General features: G+C 45.6%; 1 protein-coding gene across 1 annotated transcript in view; it reads right to left on the reverse strand.

Annotated features, from left to right (window-relative positions):
- Positions 1-13,413, reverse strand: part of TNRC18 (trinucleotide repeat containing 18) — a 399,546-nt gene that overhangs the window by 193,349 nt on the left and 192,784 nt on the right. Inside the window, exon 14 of the mRNA XM_082260849.1 lies at positions 4,172-4,340. Within this exon, the coding sequence (XP_082116975.1) occupies positions 4,172-4,340 (169 nt within the window). The remainder of the gene's footprint in view (positions 1-4,171; positions 4,341-13,413) is intronic.

Below are 13,413 nucleotides of genomic sequence, written 5' to 3' on the forward strand. Positions count from 1 at the left end.
AGGACCTCCGCTTGCAGAGACCTGGTGGGAAATTGAGCAAACGGAACTGCTTCGAAGGCAGAGACCATCAGGCCCAGAACCCGCATGCAGGTCCGCAAAGAGGAGAGATCGTCGTTCCAGAGAGCTCTGATCTCCTCCCGCAGAGTCCCGAGTGTGTCCTACGGAAGGAAGACCCGAGATTGAGCAGAGTCCAGGACCATCCCTAGGTACTGGAGACAAGTAGAGAGTCAGTGCTGACTTCTGAAAAATGACGGTCCACCCGAACTCAAGTGTCTAAACCGTCACGGCCAGATCCTTCACCAAGGTCACACATGAGATTGACCTTAACAAGAGGTCGTCCAGGTAACCGAGGACCGCAATGCCCCGTAAACGCAGAAAAGCTAGAAACGGAGACAACACCTTGGTGAAAACCCTGGGAGCCGAAGCGAGACCGAAAGGCAACGCCACGAACTGGAAATGCTCCCCAGCCACCGCGAAGCGGAGATATCTCTCATGACCCTCGAAAATAGGGATGTGGAGATACACATCCTGCAAGTCGATGGATGCCAGGAAGTCCCCTCAACGAGGCCATCACCAACCGGATGGATTCCATCCTGAACTTCCCGCACAAAGCGGTTCAGGGACTACAAGTCCAGAATCGGACGCACCGTGCCCCCTTTCCTGGGCACTGTGAACAGGTTGGAGTAAAAACCGCGAAACCTTTCCCGGAAAGGAACGGATACAATGACTCCTTGGGCAAGCAAATCGTGCACAGCCCCCATGAGATCTCTGAGACGATCAGGGGACAGCTGGAGAATAGATGGGAAGAACCTGTCTGCGGGGCGAGATCTAAACTCGATCTTGTACCCTGAACGAATCAGTTTGTGAACCCACCTGTCCTGAATGCCGGACAACCAGGGTTCCTGAAAGGAAAGCAGACGTCCCCCCACCCTGACAACGGGGAGGGCTTCCCTTCAGGGAGAGGTGGACTGGGCCGCCCGAACCAGACTGACCGGCTTTTGGCTTACCCGACCACGGCTTCTCATGGCAACCGGGAAGTCGGGAGGGATTATCCTTCTCCTGCGTCCCAAAGTCCCGAAAACAATTGTGTTAAATCTTGAAGGAGGGCCCCCCCCGCATGCGGGGGGGCTTACCCTTGGTGACCTGGGGCGGCCAAGTACTGTTACCTCCCGTGAGCCCCTTAATCAACTCATCTAGAGTTACCCCAAAAAGACAACCCCCCTCATAGGGGACCTCAGACACCGTCTTTTTGGATGCATGGTCAACCGACCAGTGCTTTAACCAGGTAATGTGGGGGATTGCAATCCCCACCGTTGACAACCGGGCGACCCACGGAGTCACGTCCAAGGCCGCATCGTACAGGAACATTGCAGTGTGGATGAGCTGATCCTGCCGCAAAGCCCCTTGCACTATGTCGTGAGCGCCTGAGAGGAGATCACTGAGGCAAAACACAAGTTTCAACAGGGAACCCGCCACCAGATAAATGTGGCAGGCAAGCGCTTCCACATGCCTATCAGCCGGATCCCTGAATACCGGGAAATCCTCTACTGGCAGCAAGGTGGACTTTATTAAGCCTAGATACAGTGTGATCCCCTGCTTGGGGACACCGTCCAACGTTCATCTACCGCCTCCAAAAAACAGATAGCGGATGGAAAAACGGCTGGGCATCACCAACATGTGTTAAATGCGCCGCCACTGGCCATTCACAATCTCGTGAAAGTCCTCCGGGCAGGAAAAACGCCTGACCCGACTGCTGGGGTCTGCGGAAGCTGAACAAAAGGGACCGCTTACTTGACTGAGTTGGCTCATCGTTAAAATTGAGAGTTTGTTATGACGCCAATGAGAGCATCCATCGCAGCGCGTTCCCGCGCTACCGAGGAGGAATATTCCCCCTCCTCCTCTCTCTCAAAGCAGAGGACTGGGGCCCTTCAGGGAGACCATCGTCCATGGCAACCAATTTGGGCTCAGAGTCAGAGGACTGGGAGGGCACAGGCCGTTTTTATGGAGGAGCGTGCCGACATCAGCAGATTCACCCGGGACGCCAAAGTCGCCAGAACAGCAGATATGGGGGCCATGGGAGAGGATTCAGGTGTACCTGAAGCCCCCACCAGGTCTGCGGGGATTATCCCAGGAGTCCATTTTTGCCTTAAAATGGAAAAAGGGACACTGGCCCTTTAAATCGGCGGTTCCCGCGGACACCCCTCCCCGCAATCTGCACTAACTCCAGGAAAGGAATCCCTGACTAACTAGTGATGGTGAAAGTAAAAATCTATTGTGCAAAGAAAAAACACAAATTCAGAAAAAAAAAAAAAAAGAGACTCTAGGTCTCAGCAGGGAAGACCTATCTCTACTCCCGACGCTAGGCAGCTTCAAACTAGGTAATATCAGATTGGGTTCTGGTAATGGCTGAGGGATGGCACCCTAGTGGCGTGCTGAGGTACAAAAGTTTTTTTGTATTACCTGATAATGAATTATCTGCCTAGCCTGCTCCTGCAGAGTGCGCCATTACCCATTAGTGATGGCTAATACCATCGGGGGGCGACTGTCAGAGGACGTAAGAGAAATTAACCTTTTTGTTCCAATTAAAATGCAATGTTCTGTACAGTAAAACCTTGGATTGAGAGTAACTTGGTCTGAGTGTTTTGCAAGACAAGCAAAATGTTTTTATAAATTTTGGCTTGATAAACGAGCGATGTCTTGATATACAAGTAGCGTTACGTCACAACTGAATATAAAATAGAAGAGAGGTGCTTTTAAGTGTAGCAATATGGTTACATTTAATGAATGTACAACATTTAGCAACTCACATGGTTGAGGATTACAACAGGCACATCTAAGTATGCAGGCATCTGGGGTACAGCTGTCCACATAGACCATCCTTCGTACAGCCATCGACGTCATCCCTTCCACACTGTGCTCCATAAGCTCCCCAAGCCTTGCTCTCAGATCGTTCTACTGCAGGGTAGTCTTCGCAGTCACAATTGCAGACTAACAGCGGTGAGAGCCGGCGGTGCGGAGGATGGTCCATATGAACAGCTTTACCCCAGACGCCTGCATACTTAGATATGCCTCCTTTAATCATCAACCCTGTGAGTTGCTAAATGTTGTATCAATGTAACCATATTGCTATACTTAGAGGCTCCTCTTTTATACTCTAGCTTCTGCTGGATTTTGTTTCTAATCTCCTTGTGGAGGCTGCCATTTGTGGATGTACATTTTATGATTACAAAACCTATCACATTGCTAGAATCTTTTTATATGTACTATAAACTGAAGGACTTATGAATAAATGGTTGTGGAACGAATCATCTGAGTTTCCACTATTTCTTATGGGGAAATTTGCTTTGATATACGAGTGCTTTCAATTACAAGCATGTTTCCGGAACGAATTATGCTTGCAATCCATTTGCTGCACGTGAAAAGCGTGCACACAGCCTGGAACTGACATCAGTCTAGCTTGGCCCAAACTATTAAAAGTTATAGTAAACCTGGGGTTAGGCGTCAAGATTAAGCCAAAAATAATGTAACCCATATACAGAAAAACCTTGGATTGCAAGCATAATTCTTTTCCGGAAACATGCTTGTAATCAAAGGTTTTTTTGTATATGGGTTTCATTATTTTTAGCTTAATCTTAAAGTCTAACCCCAGGTTTACTATGCTTTTAATAGTTTGTTTGGGCCAAGCTGGACTGATATCAGTTCCAGGCTGTGTGCATGCTCAGAGATGTCAGCATATCTAATTGTTTGATCTCTCACTGTTAGTGATTGAGCAGCCGCACAAGCCAGCAGTAGCACTTAAGTGACTGTAAATTAGGAGAAATCACTGACAGTGCTGTTTTCTGAGTGCAGATTTGGGGCACATCGCTTGATTTGGAACAACCCCCTTAAACCAAGGGTAGATCATTACTCGGTCCTAGCTGAGACTTGGAATTTGGTTACAACAAAGTGCAACAGAGGAAAGTAAGAAAAGCTTTGCTATGGTGAAGGTTGTTATTACTATTTTATTGGGCTATCCCACACTCCTCCTTTAAATACATTTTCCCACTTCGATGCACCAGGTCTAATGAAAAAAAATTCCAGCAAACAACCCATGTTGCTCGGTTAATCTGAAAAGAAGATAACCAATTGTTGAAGATAAATATTTGTTATGCCTATAAACACCTTTACTTACCTCATACATGTAACCCGGTACTCTGTCGTTCTCCTCCTGACTATGTAGTCTGCCTTTTATATCTCCAGTTGCATTTTTAATTTCATCATTTTCTGAAACATTCAGCAATGATCTTCGGAAAAAGCAGCCAGTCTTAGAGCTTTCTGAAAGTAAAACATGTTTTTCTAGCCTGTATAAGGAAAAACAAAAGTAGAAGAGAAACCTAGAGTGAGAATATGCATCATAAAAATTTACAAAACAGAAAATGTAGATGTTAAAACATTCATACATAAATCACAATTAGGAAAAAATGTATAAATGACTGTATTTGCTTTTTTCGTAACAGTTATAAATACTCCTAATAATGTGTGTGCTATAGGGAGGAGGGCAAACCAGAGGAATATTTTAGCACAAGACACTCACAAGCCTGTGGCTAGGGCAGAAGGTTAAGAATAATAACCACTTAAGGACAGGAAGGTTTTACCCCCTAATAACCAGGCAATATTTTGCGATTTGGCACTGCGTTACTATAACTGACAATTGCGCACTCTTGCGACGCTGTACCCAAATAAAATCGATGTCCTTTTTGTCCCACAAATAAAGCTTTTTGGTGGTATTTGATCACCCGTGTGATTTTTACTTTTTGCGCTATAAACAAAAAAAAAAAAAAAGCGAAAATTTTGAAAAAAAAAAAAAATAAAAAACCCAATATTTTTTTACTTTCTGCTATACAACATTCCCAATAAAAAAATGTAAAAATCTAATTTTTTCATATTTTAGGCCAATTTTTATGCTGCCACATATTTTTGGTAAACAAAATCCCAACAAGTGTATATTGATTGGCTTGTGCAAAAGCTATCGCGTGTACAAACTAGGGGAAAGATTTGTCATTTTTATACATTTTTTTTTTTAACTAGTAATGGCGGCGATCAACGATTTTTAGCATGACTGCGACATTGCGGCGGACAGATCGGACAGCTGACATTTTTGACAGTTTTGGGGAGACCAGTGACATTACTACAGTAATCAGTGCTAAAAATATGCACTGTTACTGTACTAATGACATTGACAGAGAAGGGGTTAACACCAGGGGCAATCAAAGGGTTAAATGTATGCCTAGGGGGTGTTTTCTAACTGTGTGTGTGGGGGGCTTATGGCATCAACACAGGGACCTCTGTTCCTAAATAGGAGGAACACAGGAGCCCTGTGTTGATTGCTGACAGAATAATGGTCTGCCGTGTTTATAACAGCAGAACGCCGTTCTGTCTGGCGGCAATCAAGGCTGCCAGCCCTGCAGATTAGCTTCCCCTCTTGCAAATTGCAGCGCGCACAATCGCTTCTAAGGAGCAACATATGGGTGCGGCGATTCGCGCAGCTGAGCCACCTTGCCGTAGTATATTTGCAGCGGGTGGTCGGCAAGAGGTTAAAGTACACTCACCGGCCATATTAGGTACACCTGTTCAATTGCTTGGTAACACAAATTGCTACTCATCCAATCACATGGCAGCAACTCAATGCATTTAGACATCTAGACCTGGTAAGGAAAACTTGCTGAAGTTCAAACTGAGCATCAGAATGGGGAAGAAAGAGGATTTAATGGACTTTGAATGTGGCACGGTTGTTGGTGCCAGCCGGACTGCTGTTCTACTGGGATTTTCACGCACAACCATGTCTAGGGTTTACAGAGAATGGTCCGAAAAATAGAAAAAAAATCCAGTGAGCGGTAGTTGTGTGAACACAAATGCCATATTGATTTCACGGGAGAATGGGCACGCTGAGAGGATAGAAAGACTAGAGTAACTCAAATAACCACTCATTACAACCAAGATATGCAGAATACCATCTCTGAACATACACAAAAACACATCGAACCTTGAAGCAGATGTAACTGGTCCCCCCAAAAGTGTCAAAAATGTCAGTCAGGGGTCTGATCTGTCCGCCGATGTTGCAGTCTCACAAAAAGAAAAAAAAAAAAAAAAACGCAGATCGCCGCCATTACATAGTATATTAAAAAAGAAACCGATAAAAATGACATAAATCTTTCCCGTAGTTAGTAGACGCAATAACTTTTGCGCAAACCAATCAATATACGCTCATTGCGATTTTTTTTTACCAAAAATATGTAGCAGAAAACAAATTGGCCTGAAATGTTAAAAAAATTTGATTTTTTGATTTTTATTTGGGGAAAGTTATATAGCAGAATGTGAAAAAGAATTTTTTTTTTTCAGAATTGCCGCTCTTTTTTTGCTTATAGCGCAAAAAATTTAAATCGCACAGGTGATCAAATACCACCAAAAGAAAGCTCCATTTGTGGGAAAAAAAGGACATCAATTTTTTTTTTAGGTACAGCGTCGCAGGACAGCGCAATTGTTAAAGTAACGCAGTGACGAGTCACAAAATATGGCCTGGTCATTAAGGGGGCAAATCCTTCTGGTCCAGAAGTGGTTAAGGTACATCAATACGTGTTGAAAATAAAAAGGAGAGTGCGCTTCTAAAACAATTGTGTATAAAAAACAATATGAAAATCCGTACATATAAATATGTATATCAAATGCAAATAACCAAATAATATTGGAAACGTGAATAAAAGTCTCTCAAACAAGAAAACGTGAAAATCTTCAACTTCAAATCATATGATATTAAAACGTGATGAATTGGTGATGAAGTAGGATCAAGACTCCAAAAGCCTTCAACCAAAATGTGGATCAAATCATAATGTGCATGTGATTGGCCGCTTACCGGAATGCAATAAAAAAGTGACTTTAATCGTGGTGAGGTAAACCGGTGACACCCAGTGATAATGATGTACTCTTACCAGATTATAGGGAGATATGAGCTTTAAACTGATGGATAGAAGATCCGTGAATGGAGATACATGGGTAATTCTCTCTGCATGTGTTTCTCCAGGACCTATCTGTTCCCCTTGTTTATGGATCTCAGGATGGCTCGGTGGCAGAAATACCAATTAAGCAATTCTACCTCCTCCGATCCCCTTATCAATTTGTGTGACTCCATGGGAATAAAAAAGAAAATGCCTCATAGGATAGTATGTTTAAAATTGTATTTACCTTAAAGCGATCTGCTTGCTCAAAGCCTACTAAATGTGAGTGGGAATACTTTTATGCTAAATAAAATTTTGTTAACATACTACACTATGAGGCACTTTTTTTTTTTGCCATGGAGCCACAGGAGAGTCCAAAGGATGGTAAAGTAGCTCTAGGTGGATCATCTTATTACTTATTGTCTGCAAACTTACTGTGTGCAGGTGGTGAGTGGCCATTGCACACAGGGGTGTTTGCTGATTTTTGGTGAAAGGATTTTGGCACTTTTTCACCATCTGTATACAGTGGGTACGGAAAGTATTCAGACCCCCTTAAATTTTTCACTCTTTGTTATATTGCAGCCATTTGCTAAAATCATTTAAGTTCATTCTTCTTCCTCATGAATGTACACATAGCACCCCATACTGACAGAAAAACACAGAATTGTTGACATTGTTGCAGATTTATTAAAAAAGAAAAACTGAAATATCACATGGTCCTAAGTATTCAGACCCTTTGCTCAGTATTTAGTAGAAGCCCCCTTTTGATCTAATACAGCCAGGAGTCTTTTTGGGAAAGATGCGACAAGTCTTTCACACCTGGATTTGGGGATCCTCTGCCATTCCTCCTTGCAGATCCTCTCCAGTTCTGTCAGGTTGGATGGTAAACGTTGGTGGACAGCCATTTTTAGGTCTCTCCAGAGATGCTGAATTGGGTTTAAGTCAGGGCTCTGGCTGGGCCATTCAAGAACAGTCACGGAGTTGTTGTGAAGCCACTCCTTCGTTATTTTAGCTGTGTGCTTAGGGTCATTGTCTTGTTGGAAGGTAAACCTTTGGCCTAGTCTGAGGTCCAGAGCACTCTGGAGAAGGTTTTTGTCCAGGATATCCCTGTACTTGGCCGCATTCATCTTTCCCTCGATTGCAACCAGTCGTCCTGTCCCTGCAGCTGAAAAACACCCCCACAGCATGATGCTGCCACCACCATGCTTCACTGTTGGGACTGTATTGGACAGGTGATGAGCAGTGCCTGCTTTTCTCCACACATACCGCTTAGAATTAACCGGTTGCCGACCGCCGCACGACTATATACTGCGGCGGTCAGCCCCGGCCAGGCAGAGTGACGTAGCGGTACGTCACTAGCCTTCGCCGCTCTGGCGCGCGCGCGCGCGCACCCGCGGTCCCGCCGATGACTCGATTGGGTTCAGAACCGATCAGTCATCAGGTCCAGGCCAATCATTTTTGGTCTGGACCTGTTGATCGGTCCTGCCCAATCAGATCTCCCTCTAAGCCTGTGAAATGTAAACACAGGCTTAGAGGAGATGTGCCCTCCCCTCCCAACGGTCTTTTTGGATCCAGCGTGAGAGGAGAGCACATCTAATTGTAAGTACAGCACCAAGCACGTACATACACAGTTAGATAGGCACATTTCACCCCCGATCGCCCCCCCAATTAACCCCTACAGCACCTGACACAACACACACTATATACAGCATATAGCATATACCTATATACCTGTATAAGTGTGATTTGTGAACAGGTGTAGCCCTTGCGACCCCCCCTTTTCCACTCAAATTACCCCCCACTCCCCCCTAATAAAGATTTAACCCACTGATCCCCCCTGAACCCCCCCTGATCACCGCCGTTAACCCCTACACCCTCTGTCACATCAGCACTAATACAAACGCAATATACGGTGTTATTGTATTTTTGTATTAGTGTCATTGTGATCAGAATTAGCGCAGGCGACTAAGTTTCTGTCCCAAGAAGGTTTAGGGTCCCCGCCACCCGCCCAATAAAGATTTAAGCCCCTGACCCCCCCCTGATCACCCCTACACCCCCTGCCATAACACACACCGTATACAGTATATAGCATTTTGCTATATACCCGTATAAGTGTGATTTGTGGTCAGGTCTAGCGCTTGCGACCCCCCTTTTTCCACTTGAATTACCCGCCACCCCCCCCTAATAAAGATTTAAGCCCCTGATCCCACCTGATCCCCCCCTGATCACCGCTAGTTAACCCCTACACCCTCTGTCACATCAGCACTAATACAAACGTAATATACTGTGTTTTTGTATTTTTGTATTAGTGTCATTGTGATCAGAATTAGCGCAGGCGACTAAGTTTGTGTCCCAAGCAGGTTTAGGGTCCCCCCCACCCGCCCAATAAAGATTTAATCCCCTGATCCCCTCCTGATCACCCCTACACCCCCTGCCACAACGCACACTGTATACAGTATATAGCATTTTCTATATACCCGTATAAGTGTGACTTGTGACCAGGTTTAGCGCTTGCCACCGTTCCTTTTATCCTTAGGATACCCGCCAGCCCCTTCCAATAAAGATTTAAACCCCTGATCCCCCCCTGATCACATCCCGTTAACCCCTACACCCTCTGTCACATTAGCACTAATACACACATAATATACTGTTTTTACTGTATTTTTGTATTGGTGTCATTGTGACTTGAGGTTGCTCTAGCTAGCTAGTTTCTTTCCCAAAGGAGGTTTAGGGTCCCCGCCACCCCCCCCCAGATCCCCGGCGCATAGTTTAGAAGTAACCCCTTGATCACCACACACGCACGCACGCACCTACACTTCCATTTCTAGTATAGTGTTTGAACAGATCAATATCTGATCTGATCAGAGCTATACTAGCGCCCCCATAGTTTAGGGTTCCCAAAACGCGGTGTTTGCACGATCAGCACTGATTCCGGCCAGCACCTGCGTTTAACCCTTTCACCCAGGTAAGTGTAGTAATCAATAGATTACTGTCACTTACAAAAAACACAAGACACAAAACCGCTGTGTTAGCAGAGTCAGGCCTGATCCCTGCTAGCATTAGCAGTTTTTTTGGTAGCGCTTGAAATAGTCTTCGACAACCAGGTGCTTTTATTACCTGTGAGTCGCATCACTGTACGGGTAAATTTAGTTACCAAAATGTCTAAACGTTCGTACAGTGATGAAGCTATTTACAGTATGATGACCATGTCAGGTGAGAGCGATGGGGAAGCCTCACCGGCAGAATCAGGGTCATTATACGAACCAGATGACGGCAGCGGCTCCCTGACAGACAGCTCCGACGACAGATGGGTCCCTGTTAGACCCAGGCGTACCCGACCCCATTCTGGTGTTGTTGAAATGCAGGAATCGCAGGGTGCTCGTATGGAGCAGAGTGTGGGTACTAGTGCCGCTCATCCTTCTGGCGACCTGGCAAGCGCCAGCGGCCTAGTACAACCTGGACCTAGTACAACCAGCACTGCAGTAAGACCTGGTGACGTGGCGAGTCCCCTAAGTGCAGTTGAAGCTGGTGCGGTGGCTAGCACAAGTAGTGGCCCGCAGCCACCGCGTATTCGAAGACAGGCCCGTAGAGCCCATAGTGCCCTCCCTGATGCGCTGGCATATCCCAATTGGCAACCCACTGATTCTACAGCGCCAGTACTTCCCCCATTCACCGCCCAACCTGGAATCCACGTGGAGACAGCTGGTTTTACGCCCCTGAACTTTTTTGAGCTGTTCTTCACGGAAGATCTTTTCAGATCTATTGTGGATCAATCAAATTTATATGCTCAACAATTTATCGCCGCCAACCCAAATTCGCACCTTGCCAGACGATTCGGCTGGAATCCTATAACGGTTTCCGAATTTAAGATCTTTCTGGGCCTTTCCCTCCACATGGGCATAACTAAACAAAGTGAATTGCGGCTATATTGGTCCACTAGCCCAGCTCACCATATGCGCATGTACTCTGCCTCCATGTCCAGGGGGAGATACGAGCAAATTCTGCGATTTATGCATTTCAGCGACAATGAAATCTGTCGTCCTCGGGGAGACCCTGCATACGATCGGCTCCACAAAATTCGGCCCCTCATAGACCACTTCAATCAGCGGTTTGCAGCCTTGTTTACCCCCGAACAAGTTGTCTGCATTGACGAGTCCCTGATTAAATTTACTGGCCGTCTTGCTATCAAACAGTACCTCCCCAGCAAGCGTGCCAGATACGGGGTCAAGTTGTATAAGCTCTGTGACAGGGCCACAGGCTATACAGTTAATTTCCGTGTCTATGAGGGAAAAGATAGCACTGTGGAGCCCCCGAACTGCCCAGACTACATAGGGAGCAGCGGTAAGATTGTTTGGGACTTGGTGTCACCCTTATCCGGAAAGGGGTACCATTTGTACGTGGACAATTTTTACACAAGCGTGCCACTATTTAGTCACCTGCTTGATTTACAAATTGGCGCATGTGGCACCGTGCGACCTAATCGCCGGGGCTTCCCCCAACGGCTTGTTAATTCCCGTCTTAGTCGGGGGGCGAGAGCCTGCTTGAAAACGGACAAATTACTTGCGGTGAAGTGGAAGGATACACGGGATGTTTATGTTCTGTCCTCCCTTCACGCAGACACGACAGTCCAAATCCCTACGGCAACTGGCGTTATGGAGAAACCCCTCTGTGTCCACGAATATAACCTTAACATGGGAGGGGTGGACCTTAACGACCAGCTTTTGGCGCCGTATTTAGTTGCCCGTAAAGCCAGACGCTGGTACAAAAAAGTGTCTGTTTACCTTTTCCAATTGGCTATGCTGAACGCCTTTGTCCTATACAAGGCGTCAGGACGAACTGGACCCTTCCGGGAATTCCAGGAAGCGGTCATCCTTGCCTACCTGTACCCAGGAGGCATGCCTGCCCAACTTCCCCTTCCAGATGCAGTGAGCCGGCTGCATGAGAGGCATTTTCCTTATGCCCTCCCGAGTACCCCTACCCAAATACGACCCCAAAGACGATGTCGTGTCTGTAGCAAGCGCGGATTTAGGCGTGACACCCGTTATTATTGTCCCAAATGTCCTGACCATCCTGGTCTCTGCATCGGGGAATGTTTTGAGCGCTACCATACACTAGTGGAGTATTAGTGTAGGGTACAGCACGACACAGTGTAGGGCACATAAACACAGGGTCTCGAAGGATGTTGGATGTCCATCGACATTTTGAGAGACCCAAGCTGGAAGAGAAGATCGCAGAAGATCGCACTCCCTCCCAAATCAAGAAATAAAGGAACAGTTAGAAAGTAAAATAAAAGGATCCAAAAACTGTTGTGGTGTCAGTAATTTTATATGTCCTTCTACTCCTTCCTACTATACTTTTTTCAATGTCCTTTGTTTGTTTTTTCATTCTTTTGTGACCTGTTTCTCTTGCAGGTAATTGTCGGCTACCACGCATTGATTTTATATATTCTGACACAAACAGCGTTTGCGCTCAGCATATATGGATACCTTTGCTGATAGCAGCTGTGGTGATTTTCTGATTTCAGCACTGCAGTTAAAATCTTATTTTGGTATACGTGGATAGCGCCGTGTATACCCATCATTAAATTCAGTGGGTGGTTGTTTGGGCGGTTAATGATGAGAATCCAAAAACTTTTGTTGTGTCAGTCATTTTATATGTCCTACTCTTCCTAATGTACTTTTTTTTAATGTACTTTGTTTGTTTTTTCATTCTTTTGTGACCTGTTTCTCTTGCAGGTAATTGTCGGCTACCACGCATTGATTTTATATATTCTGACACAAACAGCGTTTGCGCTCAGCATATATGGATACCTTTGCTGATAGCAGCTGTGGTGATTTTCTGATTTCAGCACTGCAGTTAAAATCTTATTTTGGTATACGTGGATAGCGCCGTGTATACCCATCATTAAATTCAGTGGGTGGTTGTTTGGGCGGTTAATGATGAGTAATACTACGCATTATTCCTGTGCTGATTTCTGATAGGTTCTCTTTTTTTCCGTTCAGCCCACAGGCTGCATGAAAAAAAAAAAAACCTATATGCCAAACAAGGACCAGCAATGTACTGGTACGTTGCTGGACTTTGAGTGGTTGTACCAGGATGATGCCTGCAGATTTAGGCATCATCTTGGTATCGTTTTTTACAGCCAGCGGTCGGCTAACATGTAAAAGCAATCCTAGCAGGTAATTGGCCGCTAGACTGCTTTTACATGCAGTGGGAGGGGTCTCCCCCCCCCCCACCGCCGCCTTCCGAAGCCTTCCGTGGTTTTTCTCGGGCTCTCCTGTCCCACCGGTTAACCCGAGAGTGCAGCCGGTGGTTCAGTTATCTAACCATAGAGCTAATTGAAGATTAGAATGGCTCCAATCATCTCTATGGCCTAAGATGCCGGAGGCTACGAGCATTTCATGACTTCTTTTTCGCCAGAAATAAACAGGGCCATTGGGAA

Source organism: Pelophylax lessonae (assembly GCF_965119305.1).
Source record: "Pelophylax lessonae genome assembly, chromosome: 6".
Classification (NCBI taxonomy): Eukaryota; Metazoa; Chordata; class Amphibia; order Anura; family Ranidae; genus Pelophylax; species Pelophylax lessonae.